Source organism: Bos indicus, chromosome 14 (genome assembly GCF_029378745.1).
Source record: "Bos indicus isolate NIAB-ARS_2022 breed Sahiwal x Tharparkar chromosome 14, NIAB-ARS_B.indTharparkar_mat_pri_1.0, whole genome shotgun sequence".
In the NCBI taxonomy this organism is placed as follows: domain Eukaryota; kingdom Metazoa; phylum Chordata; class Mammalia; order Artiodactyla; family Bovidae; genus Bos; species Bos indicus.
Window position 1 is genome coordinate 2804536 of NC_091773.1, and position 17906 is coordinate 2822441.

The 17906-nt window shown below is 54.7% G+C and overlaps 1 protein-coding gene across 6 annotated transcripts in view; it reads left to right on the top strand.

The window, feature by feature from the left end:
• SLC45A4 (solute carrier family 45 member 4) overlaps positions 1-17906 on the top strand; it is a 67319-nt gene that overhangs the window by 28527 nt on the left and 20886 nt on the right. For all 6 annotated transcript variants that reach the window (XR_011570462.1, XM_070802370.1, XM_070802365.1 and 3 more), the window contains one exon: positions 6665-7304. Coding sequence is in view for 5 of the 6 variants with exons in the window: in XM_070802370.1 (XP_070658471.1) it covers positions 7061-7304 (244 nt within the window). In the remaining variant the exon portion in view is untranslated. The remainder of the gene's footprint in view (positions 1-6664; positions 7305-17906) is intronic.

The window sequence follows — 17906 nt, forward strand, 5'->3', positions numbered from 1 at the left end:
AGAACACCCTGTTGTTGGGAATCTGGTAACGTAGCCGTCTCAGATTGGCTTCTTTCAGCGAATTAATGTGCATTTAAGGTTCCTCCATGGCTTTTCATGGTGTGATGGCTCGTTTCTTTTTAGTGCTGGTTACTATTTCATTGATGTGCCACAGATTGGCGATTCACCTACTGAAGGACATATTGGTTGTTTCCAGGTCTCGGCCATTGTGGATAAAGCTGCTGTATAGCATCCACGTGCAGGTTTTTTATGGATAAGTTTTCTGCTCCTTTGGGCAAATACCAGGGAACATGATTGCTGCATCGCATGCTAAGAGTATATTTAGTTTTGTAAAAAGCCACCAAACTGTCCTCCAAAGTGGCCGCACCACTCTGTCCCCACGCAGTGAGTGCGGTTCCGGCCGCTCCACGTTTTCGCCTGTGTGGGTGCTCTGGGCCTGGGCCGTTCTAACAGGTGTGGGGGGCTGTCTCACTGCTGTTTGAATTTGCGTTTCCCTGATGACAGGCGCTGGATGCGGAGCATCTTTTGCTGTGCTCAGCTGCCTCCTCTGTTTTCTCTGGTGAGCTGTCTGCTCGGGTCTTTGGCCCACCTGTATACCTGAGTTGTTCATTTCCTCACCGTCAGCTTTGCTTTGGATAGCATCCTTTATCGCTGTGTCTTTTACAATATTTTCTCCCAGTCTGGGGCCTGTCTCATTCTCTTGATACAGCATTGATTTTATGTTGGCAATCAGTGGCATTTCTGATGCTTTGAAGGATGTAACTTTGTAAGCAGCTTTTTACCAGAATGTCATCCGCATTTGTATTAGGGTTCTCTGACTTTGCTTGGTTCCGTCTTATGCCTGTTTCCCCTGGTGCAGCAGCTGGCCTTCTCTGGCGCACAGCCATCTGCCTGGTGTCCCCGGCTTCGCTGCTGCCCTCGGGCAGTCGCCTTTGTCGTGCGTGTCTGGAGGGAGGGCACAGCGGGCTGATGGTAGTGGGGGGGGCTGTGCTTTGGTTGAGTGGGTTATCTGAGGCTAATAGTGGACGACGTCTTACGAAAACGTTAGCAGTTCTGATGAGTTTTTCCAGGGTAGAGATGCCCGTCTTAGATGGTGAGTGTACAAATCAAACAGCCCTTGCCACAAACCAGACACCACAAAGCATGGGCTGCTCGTCCCCGTGCCTGTAACGCTGTGTGCACGCGCGTATGCGTGGGGCCAAGACAGGAGCCACGGCGCCTGAACCCCACTCCAGCCGTCCTCCGGCACATGTTGGTCCGTGACCTTCAAGATCGTATTCCCATCGAATCCTGTGACTTGCATAGACTCTGAACTGCCTGTCAAAAAATTATGCTTCAGTTAAGTTTTTGATGACGTGAAGTTTACAGCCAGCTTTTCCACACAGCAGATTGTAGGAAGTCACGTGTTTTGGCATCAGTTACCCTGAAATTAGAAGCAGGACAATAGAGGAAGTTGTTGATTGGAACAATTGTAGTTTCACTTGTCTCGGTGCATCTGTGAATCACAACCAGGTCGTCGTCAGGGAGGCTCCAGAGGGAGGCCTGACTTCAGAGTCGCTCTGGGCTCTGAAGATCCTAGTGGAACAGGTCACAACGGAAGCCTCTCCGCTCCTTCGAGCAAGTCAGGAGGAGGTTTTCGGGAGGCAGCAGCCTAGTCGTCCTCGGATTGCTTCAGTGTGTTGTCACACTTTAGCTCGGGCCTTTTACATCAGGTGTTTCAGAGGAAAGCATTTTCATGGTTTTAGATGTTGTAATTAACAGCTCTAGCCTTTCTAGAAGATAGCTTCCTTAAAGCAGTTTCCTTGCTGTACGAGTACTTCACGGCACTGCATTACGGGAGCGAATCTGGCTTGACGGTGTCCGATTGTCCCCCTAAATGGAGAGACACTCTCCCCACTCACACCTTCCTTTTCTCCTCAAAGCCGCTCTCCTTCCATCTTCTTGTAGAGCAGAGCCCTGAGGAGAAGGGGCCCTCGCAGTAGAGTTGGGGGGGTGGGGAGGGGACAGAGGTCAGAGCCCAGGAAGGGGGCAGTTCATGCCGCCTGGGTCCCTGCTCCGTGTCCTGTGCAGGTGCTGTGCATAATTCAGACTGAGGGGACCCCGAGTCCCAGCCTCCATCGAGCTGGGGACTTGATGCATCTTGGTGCTGCTTAGACTTGCTGTGAGGGGACCCCGAGTCCCAGCCTCCATTGAGCTGGGGACTTGATGCATCTTGGTGCTGCTTAGACTTGCTGTGAGGGGACCCCGAGTCCCAGCCTCCATCGAGCTGGGGACTTGACGCATCTTGGTGCTGCTTAGACTTGCTGTCAGTCTGGTCATAGCCTCCTCACCCCACCCATTCGCACTCAGACAGTTAGAGAACCAGGTTATCAAGTTAAAATACAAAACCATGAGTGAGCCTTCAGTGGATGGGAAAGGACCCACGTGGACCCGCCAGGGTGTTGGAAATGTCCTCCCTGTTGACATAGATTAGTCAAAACTGATTGAGTGGTACCTTTTCACTGTGTGTGAGTACCTAAGGAAGTGAGCAAGCCCTGGTACCATTCACGTGCACAGCCAACCACGTGGAAGGTATAAGGCAAGGGAAAATCGCATCCGCAGGGGCCACAGAGAAGGTGAAATCACTAGGAAGAAACTTCACAAGAAATGTGCAAAACTGTAGGAGGAACGTGTTGAAATTCTCCCGAAAGGCACTGGGTTTGGACTCGGATATACAGAGACAGCCCTAAGGGTGGCAGTTCTCCTTCAGCTAATTTATAAAATCAGTGAAATCTGGGTAAAAATACTGACATTTCCCTCCAGAGCTAGTCAGACTCTTAAAGGTCATTTGCTCATAGAGTTCTTGCAAATAAACATGCCGGAGTGGGTCGAGATTCTGGGAGGAGAAGCGCAAGAGGGAAGGCGTGTCCCCAGCACAGGACCCGCTGGTGGCTCTGTGCCTGCAGAGCCTTTGCTGGGCTCGCTGGATGGAAGTGCAGACAGAGTCCATGGGGGGAGAGGGAGGCGCAATCTCCGAGTGCTGGGGTGGGCTCGTAAATAAATGATGCAGAAGCAACCAAACGGCCACTGGGAAGGTGGGATGCTGCAGGAAGTGGGGGGCAGGCCTTCTGCCCTGAAGCCTGGGTCCTTCCTGCTGCCCCCCCGAAGGGGCATCAGGGCCAGATCTGGAGGGTGGGTGAACCCCTGACAGGCCACAGCACCAGCCCAACCCCAGCAGGCCCCCCTTTCGGGAAGACTGTGCACACGGCCATGGTTGAGGTCTGGCTGCACAGTCCCTGGGCTGCCTGATTGGCCAGCAGGACGCCCCGTGTGAGGCAGGCTCTGCTGACCAGTTAGGTGGCCACCCCTGCCCCTGACCATGAGGGAGACGGCAGGTGGCTGGACCCTCTGCCTGGAAGAGTCCTGGGAGGGGAGGTGCCACCACCGCCACCACTAGGGGCTCCCCCCGCAACTTTCTTTCCAGAGGCCGTGGCTGCGCCATTCTTAGACGTTTGGTGAGGACCCCAGATGTAAGGAGGGTCTCTGGTGTGGAGACTCGCTCTGCACCGCAGAGGGGGTGCGCCGGCACTGGCCTGGTGGTCTGATGGCGGGCGGCTTTCCTAAGGGCGTCAGGCCCTTTGCTCCCCCACGCGCAGCCTCTGCCTCCTGGGCTTCCTGGCCATCTCTAGCTGATTCCACAGGCCCTTAGGCAGGTGCAGCCCTGGGCCTGGGGTTGGATCCCACAGCCTGAACGTGACCGAGGCCAGGTGGCCGGCTGGGCTTCCTTCACTGCCCTTTGGCGGCTCTTACCTGCTCTTGGAAAATAAGTGCCTGGAAACGCCACCTCCTGTGGTCGGGGTGGCTGACTGGGAGGGGACAGCTCACACCCCTTCCCACTTAAAAGCCTGACCCTAGACTCCTCCTCAGGGAACCAGTGTCCTGAGCTCCCTGTGTTTCCTCTTCTGCTTTGGGCAGAGGCTGCGTAAGAAAACAAAGGGGAAGGAAGTGCAGTTGAGTTTGTAAGTTCTGGGCTGGCTGGTTGACTGGTTCACAGTGTGATAAGGGTTTCAGCGTTTTTAAGAGCACTTTTCCTCTTGTTTAATAATAACCCTAGGAAATAGTCGCTCTCTGCTGTGGGGCACCCTGGGGCTGCAGTATGCTAAGCCCATCGCTGGACTCTCCCCAAAGCATGATACCAACCCCTGCCTCCAGTCATGAGACCCAGAAACATCCCCAGGCATCGCCCAGTGCCCCCAGGGCTGAGACTCACAGCCTTAAGGTAATCCTAGTGCACTTACTGCAGAGCCTCATTGCCTCAGTGTCAGCTATTGCTGAAATGACTCTTCACTCTCCGACACGCAGCTGTTGTTCAGTTGCCAAGTTGTGTCCAACTCTTGGCGACGCCATGGACTGCCGCGCGCCAGGCCTCCCTGTCCCTCACTGTCTGCCAGAGCTGGCTCAATTCATGCCCATTGAGTCGGTGATGCCCTTGAACCATGTCATCCTCTGTCATCTCCTTCTCCTGCCCTCAGGATCAGAATCTGTTCCAGGGAGTTGATTCTTCGCATCAGGTGGCCAAAATGTTGGATATCCGGTCAAGATCGTTCCTTCCAGTGAATAGTCAGGGTTGGTTTCCTTTAGGATTGATGGCTAAGGGACTCTCAAGAGTCTTCTCCAGCACCACAGTTCGAAAGCATCAATTCTTCAGTGCTCAGCCTTCTTTATGGTCCAACTTTTAACATCCGTACATGGCTACTGGGAAAACCATAGCTGACTAGATGGACCTTTGTCGGCAAAGTGCTGTCTCTGCTTTTTAACACGCTGTCTAGGGTTGTCACAGCTTTATTTCCAAGGTGCAAGTGTCTTTTAATTTCATGGCTGCAGCACAGTCCACAGTGATTTTGGAGCCCAAGAAGATAAAATCTTCCACTGTTTCCACTTTTTCCCCATTTATTTGTCATGAAGTGATGAGTCCAGATGCCATGATTTTCATTTTCTGAATGTTGAGTTTTAAGCCAGCTTTTTTACTCTCGTCTTTCACGCTCATCAACAGGCTCTTTGGTTCTTCTTCACTTTTTGCCATTAGAGTGGTATCATCTGCATATCTGAGGTTGTTGATATTTCCCCTGGCAGTCTTAATTCCAGTTTGTGCTTCAACCAGCCCAGCATTTCTCGTGATGGTAGCTCAGATGGTAAAGAATCTGCCTGCCATGTAGGAGACCTGGGTTTGATCCTTGGGTTGGGAAGATTCCCTGGAGAAGGGAATGGCTGCCCACTCCAGTATTCTTGCCTGGAGAATTCCACGGACAGAGGAGCCTGGTAGGCTGGAGTCCATGGAGTCACACAGAGTCGGACACAACTGAATGACTTTCACTTTCAACTCGCAGAGTTTCATTTCAACCTGACTTTGAGGATAGATACACAGTGGGACCAGGGGCGAGGGGACAGAACTGATGGGTTTGAAGATGATAATTAAGTCCTTAGGGTCTCAGAGAAAACTGGTTACTGTCCTTCTTGCCAAGAGTTCAGCTGCTCGGGATGGAGTGAGAGAGTGCTGCTAAGGGCTCGCGCTGGGTGCTTAGCGCTGTTCCGCTTACATTGTATACATGAGAAGTGTCATGATAACATGTTTTTTAAAAAAGATTGGAGAAAGGTGACAGTTTGGAAACACTGGTCTTATAGAGACGACTGACTGTATGGAGAGGACACTTGTGAGTTTGGTAGAAGTCGCAGGCGAAGGCTGCCGATGTGGACTTGTAGTGAAGTGGGAGGCTTAAGAAGCAGATTCATTGGTCGGATCCCTTGGACCCATGATTGCCCGAGAAGTTTTGGTGGCAGGAAAGAGAGCATGAGAAAGCCTCAGTTTGGCGGAAGAGTGAGGCAGGGGCTCTGAACCCCCAGGGTCAGCAGCTCAGCTTTGCCAGCAGCTGGGCCAGGGACCCCCTATCACCTCCAAGGCTCCCTGAGAAGGGGGCTCAGTGAAGACTACCCCTCAACTTCTGGTCCTTTCTGGGGTGAAAAGTAGGAGCTAGATGTCTTGGATTAAGTGAATATTAAGCAGAAATATTTTTATTTAAAACAATTGAAATTTTTTTGTAAGATATCCACCCACCGACCCACCTTAACATAAAGTCACTTGTGTGATGTCAGGTCCCTTCAGCTTGAATGGAGGCCCCCGTCCAGAGAGCAGGGATGTAAGCGCATCCTTGTCTGGCCTTTCACGGGGGAGAGGCGAGGGGGACGACTCTAGGCAGGTTCTCGGCAGTCGGCACTTGCTCCTGGCATGTGCGTCCAGGTGGAGACTGGTCACTGGTACCAGGAAGGTGGGAATGCAGGACCAGGGCCCGGGTTTCAGCACCCCCTGGAGTGCGCCTCCACGTGGTGGTCAGCATCTGGCCCTTTGGGGCCCAGTGCCCGCGGTCGGTCCCTGGCCTGGCCGAGGAGCAGAAACGGAGAGCTCTTTCCGTGCCCTTTTCTCTCGTCCCATCTCCTGTTGTTGTCCCTTCTCTATCCTCCCCCAGGACCAATTCCGTACTGGAAAACGTTGTTTCTCCGGGGACTGGATTTGTGTTCTCCGCAGGTGATTCTGTCCCCTGCTCAGAGAACCGAGGGCCCCGGGCGGGCCTGGATGGCGGGTGGGGGCGGGCGGCCCCGGCCCGTGTGACCGGCTCTCACTCCCTTGCAGATCGCCCAGTCGCTCGATGGGGCGCGCCGGCGGCCTGCGTCCGTGTGTCACCTGCCCGCCTCTCAGCAGCAAGGAACGGAGCTTCAGCACCTCTTCAGTAATGATGATGAAACTGGTATTAACTGAATGGCATTTATGGATTTTTAACTCTAATTCACAGTAAGCCAGAAAGCCATATGTTCAATCCAACCAAAAATCATTCTGTTTTGCTGCGTGTCTCATCCGATTGTGAGAAGTTTCAAGATACCTGTTTGTACAAAGAGGAATATAAGTGTTACTTGCCGGAGGAGCACAGCTGAAGCAGAAAGCGAAGACGTCTTAATTTATCCTTAAAGATATATGATAGAATTATTTATTTAGATAGAATAAAGAGATATATATATATTTTTGGTGGTGATGAAAATGGCTCCGCAGAATGCCGATGCAGAATCTATGCAAGTTCAGGAGCTCCCGGTGCCCCTGCCAGACCTCCAGAAGCCGGGGAGGGCAGAGGCGGAGACGCGGGATGAGACTGTCAGCGAGGGCTCCATCGACCGTATCCCCGTGCGCCTGTGGGTGATGCACGGGGCCGTGATGTTCGGCAGGGAGTTCTGTTACGCCATGGAGACGGCGCTGGTCACGCCAGTCCTGTTACAGATCGGTAAGTGCCACCCGCGTCCCGGGCTGAGCAGCGCATGCGGGTGCGTGTGGGCACACGGGCTGACCACGTCCCCAGTCTCCCCTCGCGGCAGCCTCCTCTAATGGGCTTTCCTCCTGTGTCGGCGGGGGCAGGGCGGGTGGGGGTGGTCCTCCAGACATGCACGTGGGGTTGGAGGCCCCAGCCAGGTGGGTACTGGGTGTCCGGGCGCATTGGCCTTCTGAACCTCTGACCTGGCACACCCTCGCCTCCCACGACGTGCCACTTGCCGAGCCCTGGGCCCCCCTACCCGCAGTGTGGCCCTCAAACCGTGTCATCCTGGCCGAGCCCATGAGCCCCCACCCCCACCCCCAGTGCGGCCCCCAGCTGTGTCATCCTGGCCGAGCCCACGAGCCCCCAGCCCCACTGTTTTTCCGTAGAGTGAGGTAAATCGCAGGTCAGGTCGGGAGGCCGGGCACCTGCTCAGAACAAGGCCTCGCTGTAGAAAACACTGAAGAATTCTGTTTTCTTTATTTTCATCTTGTTATTGACTTAAATAGGAGTTTATTGTGGAAGTTAGGTGCCTGAATGATGGGTATTTCCAGAAATACTGAGATTCTCAAAGATACACTCTGAAAACACTGTCATCCCTTCCACATTACTGCGGGAAATGTCTCAGGCCCTAAAAAAACATGGTCAGAATGTTTAATTTTCCTCATTGTCTAAGAAAGTCTTAAAATCTCTAAGCTCCCAACTTTGTAAGAGATCTGGGTAAGGAGCCAAATTATTCAGAAGCGTGCTTCATTCTAGAATTCCACATGTGTGCTGTAAAATATTTTAAAACTCTGATTTATTTTGGCTATACCTGGAATGTGTCTCTCTCTGAACATGACGGCGTGATTCTTGTTCAGAGAGTACACACTCAGGCCTGCCTGGCGCCGGCTCCTGCAGGGCGGTGGGCAGGGGCTGGTGCGGGTCCCAGCTCAGCAGGTGCCACGCCTGCCCGCACTGCGTCATCAGGCCCGTGACTGAAGGGGCAGGCTGGTCACTGTCTGCATTTGCATCCCTGTGCTCCTGCCTGCTTTCCCTGTGACACCCCGGGTGTCTGCCTGTCTCATCTTTCATAACGTAAGGCTGGAGGGACGGCCCACACCTGGATGAGTCGAGACCCTCTCCTGGGGAGCTGGGGGCCCTGGGGTGTGAACCACGTGGGCCGCGCTCTGTCCTCCATCTGCATGTGGGCCATCCCTGCACTCACCCCGCTCTGCCTCCTCGGTGGCCGCAGGCTCCAGGCCACTGGGGACAGATGGAGCACCTCGTCTGGCGGTCCCCACACGGCCTCGTTCTGGTGCTGGGAGCCAGCGAGTGACCAGCCCAGCAAGAGCTGCCTTGCTGGGAGGAGAGCTGGGGTGAGATTCCGGCCCCTGGAGGACCTGGGAAGACCTCTCGGGGGGAGAGGGCAGGAGTGCGGGGTGAGTCTTGGAGCCCATTTCTGGCCAGACCCTGGGCGGGCCGTGTGCGGTGGCATGGAAGCTTACCAAGCGTGTATTTCGCGCCTCTGACATGCCAGGGTGTGGGTTCATGGTTGAGGTCATCACGAAAGCAGTGTGGCCAGACTCAGGGGAGCAGAGCCAGGTCCCATGGTAACTTCCATGATCTCTCACGGTTTAGGCTCTGATTTCTGAGGAGCAGGTTGGTAGCAGGAGTGCAGGTTTGGGGGCGTTTCCGTGGTGACGGGTCACGTGTACGGTGGCCCAGCGCCCTGGTGCTCACGCAGCCCCTGGCACTTGCGCTGTGCAGGCTCTGCGTCTCAGTTTCCACACAGCTTACATTTCGCCGTGTGGTTCTGAGTGTGTACGTGTTACCCGAGACCTGGTCCATTTTAGACATCCAGGATAATGCACATTCTAACTTTTCTGTATAATGCCTAGGCTAGGCATTAATTAACAGGATAATGCATATTCTAACTTTCCTGTATAACGCCTAGTCTAGGCATTAACTGCAGCTTCTGAAAGTTGCAAGTGTGTCTGTTCCATGTGACCATACACCAGTGATGATGAGAAGCAGGACGATTGTCATCACAGTTACTGTGACAGGACGACCCACAGGGGATGAAGGTGACCCTTGTCACTGACCCTAGACATGGCACAGGAGAGCAGGACTCTGGCAGAAGCTGTTTCCATGGGCTAAAGGAGCGGAGCTTAACGAGAGTTGTTCTGAGATGGGCTTAGATAGGAGCCAGACAGTAAGGCCTGATCCTTTTCTCAAGGTTGTACTTGAATTTCACTCTGAATTTCAGTTCAGTTCAGTTGTATCCGACTCTGCGACCCCATGGACTGCAGCATGCCAGGCTTCCCTGTCCATCACCAACTCCCAGAGCTTGCTCAAACCCATGTCCATTGAGTCGGTGATGCCATCCAACCATCTCATCCTCTGTCCTCCCCTTTTCCTCCTGCCTTCAATCTTTCCCAGCATCAGGGTCTTTTCCAGTGAGTCAGTTCTTTGCATCAGGTGGCCACCAAGTATTGGAGTTTCAGTTTCAGCATCAGTCCTTTCAATGAGTATTCGGACTGATTTCCTTTAGGATGGACTGGTTTGATCTCCTTGCAGTCCGAGGGACTCTCAAGAGTCTTCTCCAACACCACAGTTAAAAGCATCAATTCTTTGGTGCTCAGCTTTCTTATAGTGCAACTCTCACATCCATACATGACCACTGGGAAAACCACAGACGGACCTAGGGGCAGTGTAGTGGTCAGTGGTCTGTCACACCCAGAAGTACAATGTTTATTGAATTTTGTATATTAATAATTATTAAAGCTGAAACGGGGATTTCCCTGGTGATCCAATGGCTAAGACTCCAAGCTGCCAATGCAGGGGGCTAGGGTTCGATCCCTGGTCAGGGAACTAGATCTCACATCCCTTAACAAGAAGTTTAAATGCTGGAACTAAAGATCTGGCATGGCACAATGAAAACTGAAGATCCTGCATGCTGCGACTAAGACCCAGCACAGCCAAATACATCCATACGTATGTGTGTGTGTGTGTGTGTGTTGTATATGTGTATATATGTGTAAGTGTCTGTGTGTATGTTATATATGTACATATGTGTATGTGTGCATATGTACATGTGTATATGTTTATGTACATATGTGTGTGTGTGTGTATGTAGGAGTACGTCAAGGCTGTATATTGTCACCCTGCTTATTTATATGCAGAGTACATCATGAGAAACGCTGGGCTGGAGGAAGCACAAGCTGGAATCAAGATTGCTGGGAGAAATATCAATAACCTCAGATACACAGATGACACCACCCTTATGGCAGAAAGTGAAGAGGAACTAAAAAGCCTCTTGATGAAAGTGAAAGAGGAGAGTGAAAAAGTTGGCTTAAAACTCAACATTCAGAAAACAAAGATCATGGCATCCGGTCCTATCACTTCATGGAAAATAGATGGGGAAACAGTGGAAACAGTGTCAGACTTTATTTTTTTAGGCTCCAAAATCACTGCAGATGGTGACTGCAGCCATGAAATCAAAAGACGCTTACTCCTTGGAAGAAAAGTTATGACCACCTAGATAGCATATTCAAAAGCAGAGACATTACTTTGCCAACAAAGGTCCGTCTGGTCAAGGTTATGGTTTTTCCTGTGGTCGTGTATGAATGTGAGAGTTGGACTGTGAAGAAAGCTGAGCACCAAAGAATTGATGCTTTTGAACTGTGGTGTTGGAGAAGACTCTTGAGAGTCCCTTGGACTGCAAGGAGATCCAACCAGTCCATTCTGAAGGAGATCAGCCCTGGGATTTCTTTGGAAGGAATGATGCTAAAGCTGAAACTCCAGAACTTTGGCCACCTCATGCGAAGAGTTGACTCATTGGAGAAGACTCTGATGCTGGGAGGGATTGGGGGCAGGAGGAGAAGGGGACGACAGAGGATGAGATGGCTGGATGGCATCACTGACTCGATGGACGTGAGTCTGAGTGAAGTCCGGGAGTTGGTGATGGACAGGGAGGCCTGGCGTGCTGCGATTCATGGGGTCGTGAAGAGTCGGACACGACTGAGCGACTGAACCGAACTGAAGTGTGTGTATATGTGTTTGTGTGTATATGTTGTCTATGTACATATGTGTATATGTGTGTGCTGTCTGTGTACATATGTGTTGTATTTGTACATGTATGTGTTGTGTGTGTTCATACGTGTATGTGTGTTGTCTGTGCACATGTGTTTGTGTGTATATGTTGTGTGTACACATGTGTGTATATGCTGTGTGTTGTGTGTGTACATATGTGTATATGTATGTGTGTAAGAGTGTGTGTGTATGTAGCTGAAGCTGTTGTCTCCGTGTGTGCAGCTGGATCCACCTGATAGCTGTCTGCAGGTGTATGCTCCACCACCTTCCATCGTCCCAGGAGGCTCCCTGGCAGCCCGTCGCATGAGTGCTCCTTTGTGGTGGGGGTCGCCTCTGTCGTGATCATGCCCTGTCTGAAGTTTGTACGAGCAGAATCACGCAGTAGGTGGTCTGGTTTCTGCCGTGCTTCGGGGGTTGGTTCGTCCATCCTGCTGCACTACGTGGTCCACTGAGTGGACACACCCCCTTTCCCCTGTTCGTTCACCAGCTCAGAACGTCTGCATCGTTTCCATCTCGGGGCTGTTTTAAATACAGCTGCTTTGAGTCTGTGTGGACTCGTGTTTCGTTTCCCATGAGTGGAGACTTAGGAGTGGGGCGGGCAGTCCCACGTGAGCACAGGTTCAATTCACAAGCAGAGACCATTTCGACCGTTCCCCGTTAGGGTTAGTGTCCTTGAGAACACTTGCATTCCTCTGACAAATAGCGATGGTAAGCATCTATCCTTGTGCCTGTTGGGCATTCGTGTATCTTAGGTGGAGTGTGTGCTCAGATTTTTTTGCTTATATGTGGTTTGTCTGATTAATGAGTTGTGAGGGTTCTTTATTAAAAAGTCCTTTATCAGATACGTCTGCCCTGGGGCATCCAGTTCTGTCCTGGGGTGATCGACTTGCTCATCACTTGTGTGGCGAGTCCATCACAGGGCCGGGCTCTCATGGTCAGCCTGTGCGTGTCCTCCCCACCCGGCAGACTCCGAGGAGCCACCTGAAGTGCCGTCTTCCCATCACTGTTCTGCACGATCTCCCCTGTCCCCCGCAGTTTCAGACGCTCACCAGTGCCGCAGGCCCAGGGGAGGCTCAGTGAGTGAGTGAGGGAGGAGAGAATGGGTGACGCAGCTTAGATGCCTGATGTGTCCGTGCACCTTCATCAAAGCCCAGCTCCTGGTTTCCTGCCTTCCAGAGTCGGTCCCCAACGGCTGGCCCCCACCCAGGCTCCTGGGGCCTCTGGACCCACTGATGCGCGCAACACAGAAGGCCCGTGGGATTCCCCAGGGAGCCAGTCAGCGCCCACCCCAGCGGAGCCACGTGCTTTGCCTCTCGTTCCAGCCACACGTGTTTGCTCTGTGAACGACCGGGCCTGTCTCCAGTGGAGACGAGGGCGCAGGTAAATACTGTGGACACAGCGCTGGGCACCCTCCCACCAGCAGGCTTTTTTCTGGTGGCAACGTGAGGAAGCAGAGGCTGGGAGGGCTGGCCCACCCGTCTTGGGGGAGCCCACCAGGGGCATGTGGGTTGTGTTTAAACCTTGAAGCATCTGGCCTGAGTTTCAGCTTCAACATCCCAGACTTTCTGGTTTGGTCCGATGGCCGTCCATGAACAGAGCTCGTTGCCCTGTCTGCTGGGGGCTGTGTTCCGCTCAGATCCCCAGCCCTCTGCCTGGCCCCTCACCTGACATCGCACGTCTGCTGCGTTGAGGACCTGGGGAACAATGGCTGGAAGGTGGAGTGCCTTCCCCACCACGGCTGCGGCCTGAGCTTTCACATGGGCCCAGGAAGTCGACTCTAACCTAAATACTGATGCCAGCCCTCAGTCCTCAGAGTACCTTGTCACCCCACCGCCCCGAGGTGGGTGCAGGCTGAGGGCTGCCCAGGCCGCGGGAACCTGGGAAGAGGTGGTGGTTTCTAAGCCAGGCACGTGCTCCTCAAGCTGCACGCCTGCCCGCCACGGCCGCCGGCCTGTGAGAGGAGCTGATTCCAGAGACACCTGCAGTTATGAGGAGAGTTATTCCAGCCAAATAGAAAGTACAGATTCTAGAAAAGCCACTGCCCTTCAGCATGCCACAAAATTACCATGTCAGTCCTCGATGGGTGGCCGCGGGTTGGGACGCCCGCCACTGGGGAGTACTGAGCAGTGAGGGTGTGGGGGACGTGCCCAGAAGCAGGTGGAAGGAGCCTGCTGGCAGGGGAGGTGAGCTCTGGCCCCGCTCTGAGAGGCCTCGCACCCAAGCTATTAGGGCCTTGGGGGTCAGAACTCAGACCCCGTGGTGCCTGTTCACTCCTGTCCACCTCCCCGAGGAAGGGCTCGCGTTCTCAGCGGGAAGCTTACCCCTCCTGCTGTGGCCTGGAAGGCAGCTGGGCCTGGCCTATTGCATTCCTGGGTTTGGGGAACTAAAAACTTATAATTCCAGTACTTTGGTTTGTTTCTTAAATTCGGTTTGTCATGTGAGCCGGATTGTCGATAGTCCTGGTTGTCATTCTCAGCTGTGCGTTTCTGTTTCTTTCACACGAACTCGAGTCTTGGGGCTTTGCTGTTTGGTTGCAAGTTGTCTCCTGTGATCCTCGGCTAGTGGCAGGTGTGTTGACATATAGCCCTGGCAGGGCTTGTCTGCTTCCAGCTCTGGGTGATGGAGCTGTTCTGTCTTCGTATCTTCTTATGAAGGGGGTTAGAGGACAGGGTCTCTGCCCGACCCCTCCTCCCTCCTCTCTCTGATCCTGGACCCACTGACCCTGGTGGCTGCTTGGCCACCTGCCCTGTGGGGGGTGTAATAGAAAGTCAGATCACCACCCTGTTTTGTAAAGACGTGAATAATTTTGAAAAGTGCAGTTTACATCGCAGCACTGTGAGCCGTCTGTGTGTGTTTGCTGGCCCTGGTGTCCAGGGCGCCCCGCCATCAAGGACACCTCAGCGCTGGTCCGCAGGGCCCTGCTGCGGGGGTTCTGCTGCAGGAAGGCCTTGCCTGGCCAGGCCGGGACCTGCGGTGAGGGCCCCTGACCCCGCATGAGCACATCTTCCTGCTGGCGCCTCTAGACCAGCAGCAGAGCCGCCCCTTGGCGCTGGAAGGGCAACACTGAGCCAGCAGGCCTTGGGGACAGTGGCAGGGGGCAGGCGGGTGTGGCCGGGCCAGCCGCCCCTCCTGGTCCCACTGGCCGGGCCGCAGAGGGGGCAGAAGGGCGGTGAGGGCAGGTGGCGCCCACCCCTTCGGGAAGGTTCGGGGCAGCAGCCCTGAGACTGCGGCTCCAGGAGCTCAGGAAGAACGTGGCGCAGGCCTGGGGCAGCCACTGGTTCTCCGTCCTCCTTTGCAGAGGAGGGGCTTTAAAAACCGGGCCTCTGCTTTCTTGGACCCAAAGCACTTTCACCAGGTTCAGGACTCAGAGGTCAGGGAAGTGAGACTTCCGTCCGTCTCCTGTCCTCAGCACCTGGTTCTGTCCCTGGAGGAGCAGGTTTCATGAGCCTCCTTCTGGATGTCTCCCACACGTGTGACATGTGAGACACGGTGTCCCCACCAGAAGCAGAGAGCGTCCTAGACAGACGAGAAGCCAGGTCCAGGTCAGGGCAGAAAGCCCGTCGGTCTCTCCAGGCTCTTGCATCCTCTTGTGGGCTTGCCCACCTTGGCTCCGACCTTGGGGCTGGCCCAGGTGCCTTCAGCCTCACCATCGCCCCTCCCTACCCATCTAAGAGGCCGCATCTCTTACACCCTAGATCCCCACGCCGTTAGTCTAACATCTCAGCTTCTGGAGGGGACCTTTAAAGATACGTATGTTCTTAGGCTTTAGGCTCAAAGTGAAATCACTCAGTTGTGTCTGACTCTTTGCTACCCCATGAACTATAGCCTACCAGGCCCCTCTGTCCATGGAATTTTCCAGGCAAGGGTACTGGCGTGGGTTGCCACTTCCTTCTCCAGGGGATCTTTCCCACCAGGGATCGAACCTGGGTCTCCCGCATTGCAGGCACACGCTTTACCATCTGAGGCACCTGGGAAGCCAAGGAGGGAAGAGTAGCCGCTAAAAACTGTTGCTTTGTTAGTGCCAAGTGGGGTTCTGGTAAGTAAGACCCACAAGCTTGCAGCCAAACAGAGGGTGAGAATGTGACATGCAGGGGGCAGGGGCCCATGGGCCCCGCCAGGAGTAGCAGCATCCGTGCCTGCTTCCTGCAGGGCCGGTGGTCTGGGGGCTGAGGAGAGACTGCCCAGGAACTCCTGCAGACCAACGCCTGGTGCGAGCCTGGCACTGCAGGTAGGTGCCCATGGTTTGTACGCCGTGTGCGTGTGCACATGCATGTGTATGTGTGCACACGTGTGTGATGTGTGCATGTGCTGTGTGTGCACTCAGGTGCACCAGACGAGCCTGGCCTCAGTCAGGGCCAAGTGGGAACGAGGGGTCACTGTCAGAGGAGAGTCTGGGGATAGCGTGCCCAGAGCCAGAGCAGACCCCGTGAAGCTCCGGAGCCCTCCTGGACTGATGCGGTCTGGTCCCACACAGCTTTTCCCTTGGGAAGGGGACGTCTGCCCCCCCGCCCCCCACTGTTTCCCTCTTCGTTCCGGAAACACCCTTGAAGGAAAAGGAAAGTCCTAGAAGGGTGTCCTGTGGCCTCTCAGCTGACGGACGCCAGTTTCTCTCCTGATGGAAGCTGGGGGGCGGGGCTGTGCTGTCCCAGCATGACCAAGTGCTTGGTACGTTTATTTATGGGCGAGCTTAGGTTTAATCGTGTCTGTCTCATTCAGGAGGGGTGAAACGTTGTTCATTTCGTGTATGTCTGTCTTTTTGTTTTTTAAAAAGTACTCTTCCCGCTTTCAGTCCTAACTTAATGTGAATCAGAATTCCAAGGATGTGATGTGTCAGAACTGGAGCCTCACCTTTTCCTCCTGTGGGAAAATCCTGCCCTTTAGCAGCTGGCCTTAAAGAAAACACGCGAGCTCGAGGTGCCGTGGGTGCTGGTCACTGTCCTCCGCTCCCCGGATCGCGGAGGGAAGTGGACAGCGAGGCCAGCACCTGCGGAGCGGAGTGGGGCCCTGACCCCTGTAATCCGGCCCCCCGCCCGCCCCCAGGAACTCAGTGCCTGTCTCTAAAGCCCTGTGCCTTCTGGTGCCACTGACTCAGGCTAGCGCTTGACACCCATCGGGCGGCGCCCAGGAGCACACACACCTTGGGTGAGAATTGAGTGCTGTGGGCTCATGCTGTATCCAAAGTGAGGAGCGTGCATGCTGAGTGCCTGCCTGCTGGATGGGCTCGAGCGGAGGCGCGCCTTGGAGCACACGCGCGTGCCCTGCACCCTTCTCGAGCGGGCGTGGATGCTGCTGCAGGTGGCCAGTCATGAGTTCCTTTGGCGTGAGGCCTCCCACGTGGCCCTCCAGCAGCTTCTGTCACACCTCGTGCTCCCCCAGTTCAGGTGCGCTTCCTAGGAATTCCCTTTGTGTATAGTGACCCCCCAGGCCTTCTGCAGGGGGCACTCCTGGTTGGTTTTCCTGTTTTGTCAAAGAGCTGGCAGCTCGCTGCCCTCAGTCTCCTTTGTAACACCCAATTCCTAAGGCACCCCTGTCTGGTTCTTGTGGGTCACCTGGCACTCTTTGCACAAAGCTGCGTCACTTAAGGGCTATTTCGGAGAATCAGGCTGCTGCGTCACCAAAAGAGGGACAGCTGAAGGAGGCCAGAGACCTTGTCCCTGGAGGCCAGGAAAAGGGGCAAGTGGTGGAGGCTGGAGTGGTGGTTCTGGGGACTCGCGGGGAGGACACCCCGCCCAGCCTGTGTCACTGCGTTGGCTGCCGAGACGACGCCCACAGGCCCTCCTGCCCCTGGGCAGGAGGCTTTCAGGCTGGCGGCCGCTGCTCTTCAGCGCGTGGGCGCCTCCCCTCTGCGGGCCTTCGGTCCTGGGCTGAGGGCGGCCCAGAGCACGTGCGCTTAAATTCTGCCTTGGTGCTTCCATTGATCTTTAGCAGCGAAAACCCCACCAGGCTTGGCCATCCTTCTCCGGGCGGTGGAGCGGTCTTTGTGTTGCTTCTAATCTGACAGTTGTTTTCGCATCTGTGGAAGCTGATGCTGTGCAGACCTGGAGAATTTTATCAGAGCCGCTCTCAAGATGGGTTTCCCTGAGACCTGTCCGCCATTTCTGCGCTTATACTTGGTCTGCAGGCCCGGAGGGCAGGGTCCCCCGGTGTTGGGGGAGGGGTCCCCAGGCTGCCCTGGGTTGGGTCGCACACCCAGGAAGAGAGCACTGGGCTCCAGGCCCTCGTCCACCCCAACCCCAGAGCGCCGTCGGGGGAGGGGCGGGCGTGCCCACAGGGCTAGGCGCCGAGGAGGATGGTGAGTGGATGAGATGGGCCTTCACCGGCGTCTGTGCGAGTGAAACAGTCCAGACACAGAAGGATGAGCGCTGTGTGATTGCACCTCCGCTTGGGACCCAGGAGGAGGATGGGGGGCTGGGGGAGGGGCCCGGGAGGGCTTCAAGGGGGACGGAGTTTCAGTTTCACAGGTGAAGGTTCTGTGGGGACAGCAAGGGACATGTGCCTGAA